Raw genomic sequence first — 18,328 nt, forward strand, 5'->3', positions numbered from 1 at the left:
CCCACCGCAGCCTCCTAAGTAGCTGGGGCTACAGGTGTGTGCCACTATGCTCAGCTAATTTTTTTTAAATAACTTTTTGTAAAGTGTTGGGATTACAGGCATGAGCCACTGTGCCCAGCCCCCAATAAAAGATTTTAAGTGCATATTTTGCACACTATGGACTGTAATGATGAATTGATGAAATGATATTCCAGAATAATTTTTTTTTTTGGAGACAGAGTTTTTGCTGTTGCCCAGGCTGGAGTACAGTGGCGCAATCTTGGCTCACTGCAACCTCCACCTCTTGGGTTCAAGTGATTCTCTATCTCAGCCTCCCAAGAAGCTAGGATTACAGGCACCCACCACCACGCCCAGCTAATTTTTGTATTTTTAGTAGAGACGGGGGTCTCACCATGTTGACCAGGCTGGTCTCGAACTCCTGATTTCACGTGATCCGCCCGCCTTGGCATCCCAAAGAGCTGGGATTACAGGGGTGAGTCACCGTGCCCAGCCCAGAATAATTCTTTAATTTAATTTGTAGCAAATAGAAAACCCCAAAGATCCTATCGAAAATGTGCATTCTTCATGATCATGCTGAAACACAGTCAAAAAGTGCTCGGTAAGAAACTGGACTCTATATTTGAGTCAGCCCAAGGCTAAAAACCACCACAAGCACATTGCTATCAAATTTTCAAATTTTCCCATTTATCTTGGAACCAGTCTATACGATGTTTTGACTTTTTGCTAAAAAAAGTATGTATTTGGTTGTAATTATCACTTGAGTTTTTATTCCAATCAACTGGCTTTTTTCAACCTTAACCTAAGATAGGAAACAAGAGAAAAACCTCTTTTCTTTTTCTTCTGTGGGTTTAGATCGACTTAACCAATAGTGTTTAGAAATCACTTCCTAAATTTGTTTGTAGATGCCTACAAGCTGCTCGGTGTGTTGTGGCTGCCCTCAACAAAACGAGCACAAGAGAAGCATACACAGAAAACCTTTGCACATCTCATCTATGAAAAAATTAAAGACTTAGGTATGTCATGGGCTGAATTACACCTTAATCTGCAGCACCTTAGAATATAACCATATTCAGAAATAAGATCTTTGAAGAGGTAATTACATTAAAATGAGGTCATTAGGTGGACCCTAATTCAATATTACTAGTGCCCCTATAAGAAGAGGAAATTTGGACACAGACACAAGTATAGAAAGAAAATAATATGAAGACACAAGGAGAGGGTGGCCATCTACAAGCCAAGGAGAAACACCTGGGACAGATTCTTCCCTCCTGGCCCTTGGAAGGAAACCACCTGTTGACCCCTACATCTCTGACTTCCAGCCTCCAGAGCTATAAGAAAATGGATTTCTGTTGTTTAAGCCACGTGATCTGTGGGACTTTGTGATGGCAGCCCTACAAACTAATACAGGTGGCATCATTTCCTTCCTTTGTGCCTTCCCACAGAAGATGATACAATACATGGCAGATTCCCCCAGGTGTCAGTTATCTGACTAGAACCACACAAGTCAGCCCAGCCTTTTCTCCAAGTAATCCTCTCCCTGGCATCTAATCCCTGATCCACAGGGCCACTGCTTGACACGTCCATTCTCCTAACCCCGTGGAGACACCAGCCACCACGTCAGTGGCCTTCCAGAAGTAGGTCCTTCATCTGCTCCTCAGCTCCTGGCTCTGTCATGGGATAGTTCCAAATTTTTGTAATATTCCCTTTTCTTCCTAAAATTGAAGCACTGCAGAAATATTCAGCATGCTTTTTCCAGGAAGTATTCTTGGCAAGAATCAGCAAAATGGTATGCAAACATGTGAGTTTCATTTTGCTTTCAGAAAAATGGCAGCTGTGAAAGAGAGATGACACTTGCCAATAGATCTCAGAGGAAATGGTTTGATCTCAACTAAGAGATAAATTCCTAATCCCTGATATGGCCCTCGAAGAGAGCAAAAGATGTATAAAAAAAAAAATCTCTTCTATCTAAACATAAATTTCACATGATCTAGATAAAACTGAAGACATAGAAATTTCATCACTTATCAATGAGTTAGTGTATTTTCCAATTTATTAACTCTCATTTAACAATGGAGTATTCTCACTCTAAAAAAAATAAAGAAAAGGCAAAAGAAAACCCAAAGCTTCATGAAAACCAGAGAATGGAGCTTCCCTCTCATGATTTTATGACGTAAATTTTTAAAAAATACATTGAACACCTAGATTTAAGGAATGTCGAACATTATTTAGTTTAAATGTTGAACACTTAAGGAATTGTCCCTAGTTTAGATGCTGAACAGGTGGTTTACTAAGGAAGAAAAGACAGTATGGCACTGTAATCAAATAATCTTTCAAAATTAGTCACTTGGTGTATTTTGCATCATTAGCTTCACATGAACTGAGGATTCTTTGCTAACAGAGTTAAGATCAATATCTGCATGAAGCATTTTTCATTCTTAAGGTTAAAAATTGTTTTATTAAGAGAAATAAGTTCTGGTGTTCTATTGCACAGCAAGGTGACTATGGTTAACTCTACTGTATATTTCAAAAGAACTACAAGAGAGGATTTTTAAAGTTCTCACCATAAATAAATGATACATGTATGAGGTGATAGATATGCTGAAAACCTTAATTTGATTTTTATGTAACATAAACATGTATCAAAATATCATACAGTATTCCATAAATATGTACAATCGTGTCCATAAACGTTGTTCTACTAATTGAGCAATAATTGGAACAATTTAAAATATGCTGAATTACTTATTCCTAGAGGTAACATTAAAATAAATCAGGAACTACTATACAGAATAAAAATGATTCCAAAAATGCTATATATGGCATTTAAAATGCTCCATATGTTCTACTTAGAGTATGGTAGAGGTCGCAGAAGACCAATAAAACTTTATCAATGTCACTAAATAATACCCATTGGTGGACACTGTTGTATGTTCCATTACAGATGTTTCAATTATCTTGCCATGAAAAAGTGTGATTAGAAATTAAGATGCATCAAATACCACTGGAGAACACCTTGGCTATCACTGTCCAATCCAAAATAATTATTCGGTTCTAAAGTTTATAGCTTCACAGAGAGAAGAAACAGTTATCTATCTACCTTGGGACCAAATCAGTCAAGTACTTGTGGAAGTTGAGCTTAGATGTCTTCCTTGGGTAACTGAAAGAGCTGAAGTAAAAGAATTATTTTCGCAAAATTAATGCAGAAGCATCATGCCAATGGAATAAATTTAGTTGAGCAAAAGAAAAAGGAGATTTCAAATGTAAAGAAAAAAAATCACAAGCTTTCGAATTAGACATTATATGGCTTCCACTTTTAAAATAATAATTTTTCATAAGAAAATCTTTTTTTGTTGTTGTACTGTGGCACAATCATTTAAAGATGGTGCACATAAATAAGAAAAGGAGAAAGGAATCCAAAAAGAACAACTTGTATGTCAGTCAAGATTTCAAAGATTAATATTTATGAAAACAATTGGCAAACAACCGTCCATGATCGAAGAACAAAAACTGTTGCAACAGATGTCTTGTCAAGAGGCTACAGACGATGAGAAGCAGCATACTTTCGTCCATATGTTTTCTCAGCCTTAAGAAAGAATATCCTCAGTCATTTGAATTTTGGAGAACACAGAGTGCCTGTGTGTATAGCAAAGTAGAAGCTTTTTTTGTATGAGAACTTTGAGCCAAGATTTCTGGCTTCATTTGGAAAGAGGCAGCATATACATTTAGGTGGAACATTAAAAGAAAAGCAGCCAAATAACTTAAATAATCCAAATAACTCAATCTTTCAAAATTTTGCCAAAGAACTCAGGGTGGTCACTGGTGGTTCTGGCCTGCCTGCCATCCCTGCTCCCATCTTTTGGCAACAATACTGTAATTTTTTCAGGAGGAACAGCCCCTTCCCTCTTCTATGCGGTTTTATTAGGACAGTTTGTTAGTCCCCTGTCTTAAACAGCTGCTCAACAGTAGAACTTGTGACTATGAAATCTGAGGTGAATAAGGAGAGGAGGGGGCAAGCTGAAGAACCGGGAAACTGGAGGGGTCAGTGGTTTTCATCAGGTCAAAGGACAGTTGAAATGGATGTAAATGAACGAGCAAACTGAATGGAAAGGAGTAAATGTCAGAGCACTGGGATGCCTGAATTGGCAATTGTGGAGTAGCAGCAATTACTGCCTGAATTAGTAATTGTGGAGTAGCAGCAAGAACTAGGTGGTGGACTGTGGAGGAGAGATGGTCAGTGCAGATACACCAGGCCAGTGTTGGCTGGATCCACCAGGCCAGTGTCAGTTACACTGTCACCTGCCAACAGTTGGCAGGATCCACCAGTCCAGTGTTGGCTACACAGCCCAGATGGACTGGAGTCACCCCTGATGATGGCAGTGCTGAGGGCCAAGATCAAGTTTCCAAAGTCTTAGATGGATGACAGGAATTGACTGGGATGTGGGCTGATGTTGTGGTGATATAGTTGGAGGGTCTTAACTTCAAAGGAGCTAAGAATTTTAAAAGAAGGCAGAGGAATTGATCTTGAAATAACAATGGGAAACCACAGGGACAAAAAGCTTCTTCCCCTGGAAGATGGCGAAAAGAGACAGCACTTGACACAGCTGCTGAGAAAGTGGGCTGACCTTGAGGGACAGGGAGTCTTCAAATAAAGCAAGAAGCTGGAGGGACAGCTTAAAGAAGAGGACAAGGATAGAGGAGAGCTTGCTGAGTGGCAGTTCCAGAGCAGGAGAGGAAGTGTTGAGAAATGGCAAGGAGATGTTCGATGTCATGGGGGTGATAGGAAGAGTCTGGTCCGTACATTTCATGCATTAACTGGTCCAAGCATGGTGGAGTTGATACCAACAGTTTCTTTCAAGAGAATGGGCAGTTGGCCTAGTAGCCAGAAGTCTAGCCTAACTCAGCCAAGAGGATGGGGGACTCTTTGCCAATTATACATATGCTGCAGTCTATTTGTTGAATGAATACATGGCTGCAAACGCCAGGGTGGTAGATGGCAAGAAGCCTAAAGAAGCATCCTCAGCACTTTGGGAGGCCGAGACGGGCGGATCATGAGGTCAGGAGATCGAGACCATCCTGGCTAATACGGTGAAACCCCGTCTCTACTAAAAAATACAAAAAACTAGCTAGGCGAGTTGGTGGGCGCCTGTAGTCCCAGCTACTCGGGAGGCTGAGGCAGGAGAATGGCGTAAACCCGGGAGGCGGAGCTTGCAGTGAGCCGAGATCCGGCCACTGCACTCCAGCCCGGGCAACAGAGGGAGACTCCGTCTCAAAAAAAAAAAAAAAAAAAGAAGCATCCTCAAAGGTGTACCCAAGTATGAGATTATTGCCCAGTTATCACTTACTTTCTGGTGAACGTTTCCCTGATTACTATACTCCGGCATTGTCAGAGAAAATAAAATCAACTCAATACCTGGGATGGAATTACATAAGTACATGTCTCTGAGTCAATATCTTCAACATCATTCCAGCTATGTGATATTAATTATAAGCATTTGATTAGATTTTAATTGTCCGTGTGTCCTCATTTAAATTATTTTGTGCCACAGATTCATTTTATCAAGCTGCCATGCTGTGCTCATTAACATATCACATTTGTTTTCTGTATTCCATGACTGTATAAGTAATATAGTCTATATTGAGTTTTAATTAAAAACCCAGCCAAAAGCCAGCAATAACAGAGATAAGATAGACCTAACAACTTCACCAAGCAATCTGCAAATATTCAAAATGTTCTGTGTTGTTTTGTTTTAAGAAACTAAGATTTATCCAAAAATGTTTAAGATGTTCAAGCACCAGATGGAATATGCAGGAACCAGGCCCACTCTGAAGAAATCAGTAAATGGTAGATACTCAAAATCATTATACATAAAAAGTATCTTAAGTTGGCTTCTGTTATTTTACATAAGAAAATAGTTTCTTCTGGTAGCCATGTGTGAAATTCCTACAGCTTTGCAAATTGGTATCGTCATAGAATGAGAGACAGTATCATGTAGTGATTGGAAACATGGGCTCTAGGGCCAGATTGACTGGATTTTCCTCCTGGTTCTGTCATCTTTTGTTGTGTGATTTTGGGCAAGTTTCTTAACCTTTCTGTGCTACAGGTCTTCAATGTGTTATGATTGTTAAACAAACAGAGTAAACCTCATAAAAGTTTAAGCTATTACTATTATTTCTGGCATGTACATGAAAGTTAGATAAGAATATATTCCCCACAAACACACTTAAAAAAAAAAAGATTAGCTTAACCTTCAGGTTGCTAGAACTAGCAAAAGAAATAAGTCTGAAAGAAGTGACTTGAAAAACTGAAATCAAATTCAAATTATCATTTACTTTCACCAGCATTATTTAATTCCCTACTATGTGGAGAAGCATCAAAGAAAGCAGAATCAGAAAACCTGGATTCATATTCCTGCTGTGCCATTTATGAAGCCTGTGATTTCTTTTTTTTTTTTTCTTTTTGAGACAGAATCTCACTCTGTCACCCAGGCTGGAGTGCAGTGGCATGATCTCAGCTCACTGCAACCTCCGCCTTCCGGGTACAAGCAATTCTTCTGCCTCAGCCTCCAGAGTAGCTGGGACTACAGGTGCGCACCACCATGCCAGGCTAATTTTTTGTATTTTTAGTAGAGACGGGGTTTCACCATGCTGGCCAGGCTGGGCTCGAACTCCTGACCTGGTGATCCACCTGCCTCACCTCTCAAAGTGCTAGGATTACAGGCGTGAGCCACTGCGCCCAGCCAGCCTGTGATTCTTACCAGGTCATTTTACCTACTGTGCCTCCATTTTTATCTATAAAATGGAGATTAAAATACTTTCTTTCCTCAGAGAGTTAGTGTGAAGATCCAAGCAGACACAGACACATTGTTACTTTGCAAATAGCTTCTCTAGATATGCATAGTCAACAGCAGTTAAATAATAACAATAATAGTGTGGTTTTAGTGCCTCATATACCAGGTTGCAAATCTTCTCTGCGAGCACCTGTTCAAACAGTATCCCGAAATTAGTGTATTTGATAGAAAAGGTGAACTGTATCAGGCCCAGTCTTCTCCACAGCCTTTCTATTCCTTCTCCTCTCAACGGTAACACCATTAAGCAGTTCAGAACACCGATTTCATCCTGTGGCAGGACAGCCTGATGCTGCTTGAGATCAATAGTTCTTGGACTCCATGGCTAGCTGCTCTCATTAATGTAACTCAGTGTCCCAGTTCAGGTGACTGGACCTTGGCCTCTCTCCATGATTCCCGATTGCTGCCATGTTCTCCTGGTTTTACGGTAAGTTTGTTGTTGTTGTTGTTGTTTTCCTGGTTCAAAGCCTACACAGCTTTTCTTGTTGAAAACCTACATGGTTTCTTTTTGTAGCCTGGGTCTCTTGCTTGTTCCTACTGGGTCCCTTTCCAGGGAAGAGTGTCCTTCCTGGGACAGAAGCCCCATGGCTGGAACCCCCTCCCCACTTGCTGGCCTTCAGATTTGGCCATCATCTGCTCCAATCCCCCTTAGCTGAGTTCACACCATTATTGTGCACAGTGTCTGGGATCCCCTTTTGCTTTCTAAGCCACACAGCGAGCAAAAGACAACAGCAGTCCACTGGTCCCAGGGCTTTCTGCAAGACGTCTTCTTCCTCAGTCCTCTATGCTGTGGTTCTCTGCTGCCCACCCAAGTTTGCAGGTATGTCAAATACAAAGAAACCTGCTGTTACCTGGGTAACAGAGATATGCAAAGTATAACATGACATGATACGGTCTAGAATCTACTTCTTGGATAGGACTAGGGAAGGTCAATGTGCTGCACTGCAGAGAGCTGGTAACATTTACATCTACCATGTGTCAGTCTGTCAGTCTGCAAACATTTATTGAGCAGCAACTAAGTGCAGGGCACAATGCTAGACACGGGAATACTTCAGTGAATAAGATCAACAGTCTCTGCCTTCAAATAGTATAGCATTTTGTGGAGTGTGGGCTGGAACTGGAGAGAAATCCAGTACTCTACCCTCCTAGAATCTCAGCACTGAAAGGCCTTTCAGGCATCCTTTCACCTTACATTATGCATCAGACCTATCCCCAGGGAGTTTCTAACTTATTTAAAATGGCAGTACATACACCAAAGGAAACTTTCATAAGGCATGATATGAAAAGGTCTACACTAATAAGATAACTATAATTTTATCAGTGCTAAAATGATTACAAATTAGAATGATATGGAATTAAACTAAATGGGAAATACTTCCTGGAAAAGGTTTTAGGTTAGATTTAGGTGGAAATGATGAACATGATAACTTAATAATACATTGATTTTAGTGATTCTTCTTTTAGTTCCTTATTCTCTTCTTTTTTTTCTTTTAATGTTATCCAAGTTTGTTTTTTAATCACAACAGCATTTTTCACCTACATTCATTAGCTACCAAACGTCCTATACTTACTAGAGGCAATGAATGGTGGTTACCTTCTGAGTACAGGCAATATTTTCAATAGGACTTTTTAGTCATAGATCTCTAAAGAGTCGTAGCATATCTCAAAAACCCGTGAAGCAATGAGTGCTATTATGTGAGATTTTGAAAGAGTAAAGTAAATGTGAGGCACAGTTACGAACTTTGTAATTTTTTTTTAATAATGAAGTTATAATGACTATAATTCATCCAGTAAATTTATCACTTGTATAGTCTAACAAGTGACCAAACCAGTCCAGCAACTGAAAAGAGTAAATTTCTAAAAGTAACTGTTGCTTTTATGCCCACTTTAATGGTTGAAATTATTTTTGCCTAGGCGAAAATATACAATAAAAATTCCAAAGTGGAAAAGCATGCTAATAATGTATACTACAGCAGATCTCTTTATTACAACACATCATTCTCATTTTTGTATTTCCAACCATTTAGCAACATAGCACATGTATTAAAACAACACGGCCAGGTGCAGTGGTTCACACCTAAAATCCCAGCACTTTGGGAGGCCAAGGCAGGTGGATCACCATAGGTCAGGAGTTCGAGACCAGCCTAGCAAACATGGTGAAATCCCATCTCTACTAAAAAAATAAAATAAAATACAAAAATTAGCTGGACATGGTGGCAGGTGCCTGTAATCCCAGCTCGGGAGGCTGAGACAGGAGAATCACTTGAACACAGGAGGTGGAGGATGCAGTGAGCTGAGATTGCGCCATTGCACTCCAGCCTGGGTGACAAGAGTGAAACTCCATCTCAAAAAATAATAAAATAATAAAATAACACATGCAGATGCACACAACCACAATATACATGGGAAGGATTAAGATGGCACACATTTGCAGCATCACTAATATTTGATTTAAAACAACATTAGAGCACTTATATTACAAAACAAATGCAGTCACCTCTAAAATGTATTTAATAAGAAATATTTTAAAATACAGCTGATACTAAAACTAAAATGTATTTCTCTTGGCAAAACAGTTATTATCCAATTTTTAAGCTACAATGCAGTCTATGTAGCATTTCCATTTAAATTCATTTATTTGCCTGCTAGAAACTGAAATGAGTATATGCATAGATGTGAATGACTCTGCACAGATTGTTACAATAAGAGGAGTTTGATACAATTTACAAATTTGCAACAGTGCAATTATTGCTGGGACTGACACATGCATTTTTGATGTAGGAGTTAAGTCACTTGGTATAATTATGACATTCTTTTTGTGACTTGTCAAAATTAGAAATAAAAGATTAGTTACAGTATTTTTTTCCTGCTGAGGATAAGAATAAATTTCTTGTTAACTCAGGAGACAGTATATTTTAGAGTTAAAAAAAAAGAGGACATCTTAAAAATAATTCAGGCATCATTTCTTAAAGATCTTTGTTCCATATCACTCCAGATATCAACTTTCAAAACAAGAATCCATTGTCTGCTATCACTGTTCAATGTATAAATATCACCTACCCCACCTGGGCATTTGTAAAGATCACAGCTCTCAGTTAGATGCTATGCTATTTGTTGGATGCCACACTTCAACAAGGGGCTATCTCCAGTAGTCATCTCATAAAATATTGTTTAGAACTTTTATAACTAATATTCTAGTTAATAACAACTCAGACCGTGATCGCAAGGTGGGTGTCAAGCCTTTCCTGGGCAGCTCACTGAATAAATGGATTATGCTTTCTAGTACGCACTTATGCAAATTTTATCAAGAATAAAACTGAAGAACTTTTCATGTTACTTGGTTTTATAACTGAGAAAATAAATGAGTTGTGATTAGAAGTTCTATAACCTGTTTGGATCTAACATGCCAATTAAGAGTGTGAGCTCAGGAGCCCAACTGTTTAGGTGGGAATCCCAGGTCTCTTTCTCCTAAGATGTGTGACCGTAAACGTTCTATACCTCAGTTTCCTAACTAGTAAAAGGGAGATAATAAAACGATGACATATATAAGGTTGAAGAACAAATAAGGTAACATATATAAATGATTAGGAACAGTGTCTGATAGTACTGTCTGATAATAACAATGTCATACAGTAAGCTCTTAATAAATGCTAGCTATTAATTTTTAAAACCACTGCTTAAAACTGTACCATAGCTATTGCAGAGGCAGCTCTCAATATCTCTGCAACAATATGGCAAGGATAGATGGTATTTTAAATCTGATCATTTGAAGAATATTGAACTTTACTAACATCTTTGTTGCCCTATAGATTATATGTATGTCAGTGTAACATTAAGAGATAGGAATATAGTCACGGGGAAATTGTGACTGTCATTCTAAATAGGTCAACTTTGACTAGAATGTAAAGAGAGTAACTGTAAATTACCAGTTCCACAGGCGATCCATAAATATTTTCAGTGCTCATTCTCTTCTCCAATTCTAAGGTACAGAAGCTATGATTCTGATATACTTAGGACTGGAATTTACAGACATCTCTACTTTTATGATTTATATATGTTTTTCCCTTTTCATGAGAGAAATAATTTGTAATGCTCTATAAATCTTAATGAAAATGTATACTAAAGAGTAAAAGATGCAGGAAATTGACCCCCAAAATCCTTAAAAACAAGCCAAACCAAACCATTCCTCTGAGCACAGTCCTTATTTCCTGCTTCACCTTCATCAGCCCACCTCTATCCAATCACATAAGCTCTTATCTCCATTACCAACTCACCACTGCACAGATCTGAACCTAAAGTATCTTTAAATACACAGAACAAAGGCACGGTACTGTAATAAAGCTACTCTCTTCAACAGCACACATATACTACCTGATATTGTGTGTGTGTGTGTGTGTGTGTGTGTGTGTGTGTGTGTGTGTGTGTGTGTGTGTGTGATGGAGAGAGACAGAGAGAGGTCTTGGAAATAAGAGTAGGACAAAATGGCTTTAAGGATAGAGAATTACAGAAATCACACTGCCCTCAGGTTGGGTGCGGTGGCTCACGTCTGTAATCCTAGCACTTTGGGAGGCTGAGGCAGGTGGATTGCTTGAGATCAGGAGTTCAAGACCGGCCTGACCAAGATGGTGAAACCCCATTTCTAGTAAAAATACAAAAATTAGCTGGGTGGCAGGTGCCTGTAATCCCAGCTACTCGGGAGGCTGAAGCAGGAGAATCACTTGAACCTAGGAGGTGGAGGTTGCAGTGAGCCAAGAGAGTGCCACTGCACTCCAGCCTGGGTGACAAAGCAAGACTCTGTCTCAAAGAAAAATAAAATAAAATAAAATAAAATAATTCACCTGCTCTCAAGCCATTTTGAAGCATTTCTTCTCTTCTCTTTCCTTCCCCCAATGTTCCAACATACATTTTTTTTAAAGTACAAATAAATATGCCTACTGTTGTTACCTTTAAAAAGCCTTCTAAATATGCCAGCCCCAAAGGAATACTAAGCTCTCAGACTTGTTAGGGTTGTTAGTTATATCCTTCGTAAACTCTTGCTTTTCTATCACAGTCACCTAAACAAACAATATTTTAAGGGGGATTTTCCTAAAACTCACTTAGGTAATTTTCTCCTTACAGACTTTCTATAAAAAATTTTCACATTTTATCCTTCCATTAAAAATAAATACTATAGCTTACCTAACTATATGATCCCTAGATGATTTCACATATAGGCACACATAACAGAAAATTAAATTTTCCTTTATTTATTTTAGTCTTTCAAGAATCTCTAGGATGTTGCCCACCCACATCTTATTTCTCAGTATCTTAGGCACAAACTAAGAAACATGGGTCAAGGAAGAAAATCCCTAAGTATAATTAATTTAGAAATTGTACTCGAGGGTATTCTAAATTATAAGCTTTTAATAAATAATTGACTAGTAGGTAAAATCTAGTTACATTTGGTTATATTAAATATCCTTAACGTACTTACTTAATACATCATACAGAGAAGGCTAACAAACTTGGGAAATTTAGAATCCCAGGGTTGGGAATTGCTTTAAAGGACATTTGGTTCAACCATGAAGCAAGTTTATGCTTCATTGCCCTATTTTTAAATTTTTACCAGTTTCACACATAGACACACACACATACACACAGACATACACATACACACACACCACTTCTGGTGTCAGGAACCAAGGAAATAAAAATAGTAATTTTCTTTTAAGTTGACATTTTAAATTCAAATAAGTGGAGTCTCAAATGTAATATTAGAATAGCTCGTGTGAAAAACCCTGGTTTGCGTTTTCTGTTTTGATTTAATTCTGATAAATCTCTTGGGAATGCTTCAATACACAGTCGAAATCCAGCTGGTTAGGCATTACAGGGCAGGTATTAGGTAACCTATGTGACTTAATGCAATTCACTTTGCTGAGTCTCCCTTTTCACATTTGCAATGTGGAGGTAACACTGCCTCTTCTGTGTACTTGTTAGAATTGTTGAAAGGTAGCAAAATATCCTAAAATATTTTGAAAACAGCAAAGTGCTACAGATTCCAAGCATTTTTGTTCTATTCATTTGCATTTAAATTGCCCTATGTAGTAACATTAATCAGCCACAAGTAAATACTACATCTACATTCTAGATGTTATTTTTCACTGTCAATAAAAGAGTTATTGTGATAGACAGAATAATGGCCCTCCCCAAAGATGCACATGCCCTCACAATCCCTTTCCAAGTTACCAGAAGCTGTAAACATGTTGCCTCACATAGCAAAAGGGATTTGGCAGGTGTGATTTGAGTTAAGGCCTCCTGAGATGGGAAAATTATACCGGATTATCCAGGTGGTTCCAATGTAATCAGAAGTGTTCTTATAGGAAGGAGGCAGGAGCATCAGAGTAGGAGGAGATGTGACAACTGTGGGAGCGGGGGGGAAGGAGGGGGGCGGGAGGGAAACAGGGAGTGGAGATGGGAAGGTATTACACTACTGGCTTTAAAGATAGGGGATGGGGCCACGAGCCAAGGAATGCAGGTGGCCTCCAGAATCCAGAAAAGGCAAGGAAATGAACTCTCCCCTAGAGTCTGCAGAAGGAACACACTACTGCTCACACTTGGATTTTAAGCTTTTGACTTTCAAAACTGTAAGATAATAAATTTGTGTGGTTTTACACACCATGAAGCTCTTGGTCAGTAGAAAACAACACAATCATGGAAACACAGTCACCTCTTATCCCGCTACTGATAACTAGAGTTTGTTATTAGAGCCCACCATTAGTTGCACAATAGCATCTTTGGCTACTTTTTGAATCTATTATCCAATGCCATTTCACCCAGTTGTGAGCCATTTAGCTCTCCTCCACTGGCATGGATCACTGAGCACCAGCTGTTTCAGAAGGACCAATGGAGAAAATATAGAGATCATGTAGTCCCGACTCATTCCCAGACTGGTTGTTTCAATCCTTCTAGATCCAATATGCTTTTCTTTAAGATTTCCTGAGAGGGGGATGAGATGTCTACTGCTTCCACTGATAGAAATACTTCTCATTTCAAAACACTTAGAATTAAAAAGTTGTCTAAGAGCTAGAATTGCTTTAGCTATAATTTTTTTATTCTGTCCTTGGCAAATGTGAAAATTAAGAAACAGGATAATTAATAAATAAGATACGTATGCTTTTTATTAGGTTTTTCCTTTTTCTTTTTTGTTTTTATAAATTTATAGAATAAATAGGACATTTTGTTACATGTATATAAATGTGTAGTGATCAGGTCAGTGTATTTGATGTGTCCATCACTCAAGTACAATATATTTTGTTAAGTATAGTCACCCTACTCTGCTATCAAACATTGAATTTATTCCTTCTGTCATGTTTGCACCCTTTAGCCCAGTTCCCTTCATTCTCCCACTCTCACCCTTCCCAGTTTCTGTTATCTATCTTTCCACTTTTTACCTTCATATGATCAAATGTGTTAGCTCCCATATATGGGAGAACATGTGAGAACATATCGTATTTGTCTTTTTTGTACTTGGCTTATTTCACTTAAGATGACCTTCAGTTCCATTCAGCATCCACGTTGCTGCAAATGACATGATATCATTATTTTGGAAGAATCCTAAAATTCATATGGAACCAAAAAAGAGCTGGAATAGCCAAAGCAATCCTGAGCAAGAAGAACAAAGCTGGAGGCATCATATTATCTAACTTATAATATATTGCAGGGCTATAATATACTAACCAAAGCAGCACGGTGTTGGTATAAAAATAGACACACAGACCAATGTAACTGAATGAAGAATCCAGGAACAAAGCCATATAGTTACAGCCAACTGATCTTCAACAAAGCAGATAAGAACTTACACCGGGGAAAGAACACCCTCTCCAATAAATGACACTGGGAAAATTGGATAGTCACATGCAGAAGAAACTGGATCCCTATCTCTCACCATATAAAAAAATCAATTCAAAATAGATTAAAGACTTAAACAAAAAACTTGAAATGATAAAAATACTGGAAGAAAACCTAGAGGAAACTCTCCTGGACATTAGTCTAGGCAAAGAATTTATGACTAAGATCTGAAAAGCACAGGCAACAGAAACAAAAATAGACAAATGGGACTATCTTAAACTAAAAAGCTTCTGTACAGCAGAGGAAACACTCAACAGAGTGAAGAGACAACCTGTTGAATGGGAGAAAATATTTGCAAATTATGTATCTGCCAGGAGACTAGTAATCAAAATATACAAGAAACTCAAACAACTCAACAGGACAAAAGCAAATAACCTCATTAGAAAGTGGGCAAAAGACATGACTAGACATTTCTCAAAGGAAGACGATAAATGGCCAATAAGCACATGAAAAACTCCTCAACATCACTAATTGTCAGAGAAATGCAACTCAAAATGACAATAGGATATTATCTTTCCCCAGCCAGAATGGTTATTATTAAAAAGACCCCCCCCCCCCCAAAAAATAATAACATGCCGATGAGGACATGGAGAAAAGGAAACTCAAACCTTGCTGGTAGGAATGGAAACTAGTAGAGCCACTATGAAAAACAGTACACAGACTTCTCAAAAAACGAAAAACAGAATTACCATTGGATTCAGCAATCCCACTACTGAGTGTCTATCCAAGGAAAAGAAATCAACATATCAGAGGGATACCTGCACTCGCCTGTTTACTGCAACATTATTCACCACAGCAAAGGTATGGAATCAACCCACAGGTCCCTCGACGGATGAATGGGTCAAGAAAATGTGATGGATATATATGCAATGGAATTTTATTCAGCCATAAAAAAACAAAATCAGGTTTTTCTTCCTTAAACGACTTCATTTCCCGCCATCTTTACTATTTTCTTAGAAGTTTATCTGAATCTTTACCTATTTTGGATGTTATTCTGTTTTATATTCTGTCGGCCTATGTCTTAAAATTCGGAGCCATAAACCTACTAGACAAAGTATACTAACCTTTCTTAACAGCAGTGCAAAACATTTGTAAAACTTGGCTATGATCAAAGGAGTAAGAAGATGAGACAGAGAGGAAGAAGTTCCTATTTAAACTCTGGTTCTAGTTCTTGCTGTGTAACCTCAGTCAAATCACATCACCTCTCTGGGACTCTGTGGCATAATCTATAAAATAAGGAGCTTGGACTAAATATCCGGATACAGTCTAATGTGTCCTAAAAGAGCAGCATGAGGTATTTTGGTAATTCTATTGAGAAAGTAATCACCACTTGCTAGAACAATTGATAACTACTACCCAGTAGCTCCTCTACAAAGATAGCTGGCGGCATTGAGGCTTGATTGGATTTTTGCAATCTGTGATTCCTGACGAAGCAAAGCTCAGGGCAGGAAAAGCCTGCGGTACCTTACAGGTACAATGAGTAACACAGATTTCTGGAGGCTAATGGATGAAGACAGATGGGGGAGTGGAGAGGATAAATGGTGGGCCTGGAACACTGACGCTGTGCAGACCCCCTGACGGTTTCTGAAGGGCTCTAGTGATCTCTTCCCTACACTATTATTAAGGGAGTACACTAGCACAGGAATTGTACTCTCATGGCCCTTGGCAAGCTGTGTCATTCATCTCAGTATCACCAGTTTCCAGGCACAATAATCACCATTTAATAGTTTGCTCACAACATATGTGTTAGGTGACTGAATGAAGAACTTGCAATTAGCCTTTCTCATCTCAACTCTTCCATGAGGGCTGTGTGCTGGGGGTGTCCTTTATTACATCACGTCTTGCATAAATGGGGACCCTTGGAGTTAGGAAAACAGCGGCCCTGCCTCCGCCCAAGGGAGTAGTTCTGTCTCAGGAAATTGCACTCCTGGAATTTTCTCGACAGGAGATAATAAAAGCCTGAACTATTGGTAGCAGTGGGAATGGAAAGGAGAAAACAAATGATTTATTTTAGAGTGGTTTGGGAGACACATAAAAATACTTTTGACTAGCCAAAGTAAAATCTTAACCTGATTTCTTTCCGATTTTCCTTTGGAGTGATTCATAAAAATTTGTTACATAAAAATGGAAGACTTGCCATGTATCTCCTGTTAAGTACAAGTCACTTTTATTGTGAACCTCATCCTCTGCCAGAAAAGTATATTGACCTCATTTTTCTACTTCAGAATCTGGTGCTTCAGTCAATATCACACAATCTACAGCAATATTTTAAGAGAAAGGCAACAGTAAGTCCCAAGGAATTCTCTTTATCATTTTTTAAATATAGAAGCGTGTTTTTGAGTCCTATCTTAGAGAAACATTTGCTAAAATTGCATTGACCACCTTTATTTTGATCACTTGTTTTCCAAATACAATTTAAGTGATGCAGAGAACTAATGCAAAGTAGAAGGCATTTTGATTGCTGAAACAAACATTGATTCACATGAAATATTTTGAAGCAATGCTCTATTAATATCTAAGTCTCCATTGCATTTTTTGGGAATGCACTTTAAAAAACCCAACCACTATAATCTTCCTGGAATTTAGCATATACATAAAGTAATAAATAAAATCCTTCTAGTTTTAAAATATCAGATGATTAGTATTTACCGAAACAGACCAAAAAGTTATTGAGGAACGTGGTACAAATTTTGTTTAACATCTAACATAAAAGTACAGATAGCTAGCTAAAAAAATTCTCTAGATTTATATTTTATATTTAAGTGTATCACCTTGGGTATTAAATATGCCACTAGCTATCTCTTAATGAGCACCTGAGCTGTCATTTTTAATAACAGACTGACAATTATTATCTATAGGTTGATATTTCCCTGAAAATCATTTTTGAATCTCAAGTTAATATAGTTAAGAATAGAAACTGACTATTCCATTTACTAAAATAGTATTATTTTATAATACTTGGCAGAATATTATAAAAAATAACATGAACATATATTCATAATAAAAAGTCAACATATGCCAAAATGCATAGACATTCTCAATATGCAGCAGAACTTTACACAAAATCTAAATAATGCATTTCAGTTGCTCATTGTTTGAAAAGGTCATTTGGTCCACTAAAGCCATAAGAGGAAAAAACAGAGATCCAAGAATATAATAAAACAAAACAAATACCTAGGCCACTCTAATTTTAGTTATTTCCCAATTTAAAACAAGGCATGAGAGATGAATACCATAAAAACTCAAATTACGTAATTCATCTAAGTACATGCACCATTAAAATATAATGCAAGTAATCATGTAATAGCCTATTGTAATTCATAGGTTCCAGTATTGTGGAAATCCTACTTTATTTTTAAATAATGAATTTTTTTTAAAACAATACCTCTTCCACAAAGCTGTCTTTCTTCTCTAACATTTCTCGTAATGTCTGAAGAATTTTAATGCACAGTTTTTCTTCTTTCTCCATTAGTTTCTTTGTATGATTAATCAACCTTAAAGCAAAACATTAAACCTTTAGAAAGACAGTGATTTCTCTTCAAGCTATATACAAACATCAAAGGCTATAGGGGAAAAAAATCACACCATTATCTGAG

General features: G+C 37.9%; 1 protein-coding gene across 1 annotated transcript in view; it reads right to left on the reverse strand.

Annotated features, from left to right (window-relative positions):
- The window catches only part of ITPR2 (inositol 1,4,5-trisphosphate receptor type 2), a 493,060-nt gene that overhangs the window by 202,640 nt on the left and 272,092 nt on the right, over positions 1 to 18,328 (reverse strand). Inside the window, exon 37 of the mRNA XM_010379849.2 lies at positions 18,118 to 18,226. Within this exon, the coding sequence (XP_010378151.1) occupies positions 18,118 to 18,226 (109 nt within the window). The remainder of the gene's footprint in view (positions 1 to 18,117; positions 18,227 to 18,328) is intronic.

The sequence above is a fragment of the Rhinopithecus roxellana genome, chromosome 10, assembly GCF_007565055.1.
Source record: "Rhinopithecus roxellana isolate Shanxi Qingling chromosome 10, ASM756505v1, whole genome shotgun sequence".
Lineage (NCBI taxonomy): Eukaryota > Metazoa > Chordata > Mammalia > Primates > Cercopithecidae > Rhinopithecus > Rhinopithecus roxellana.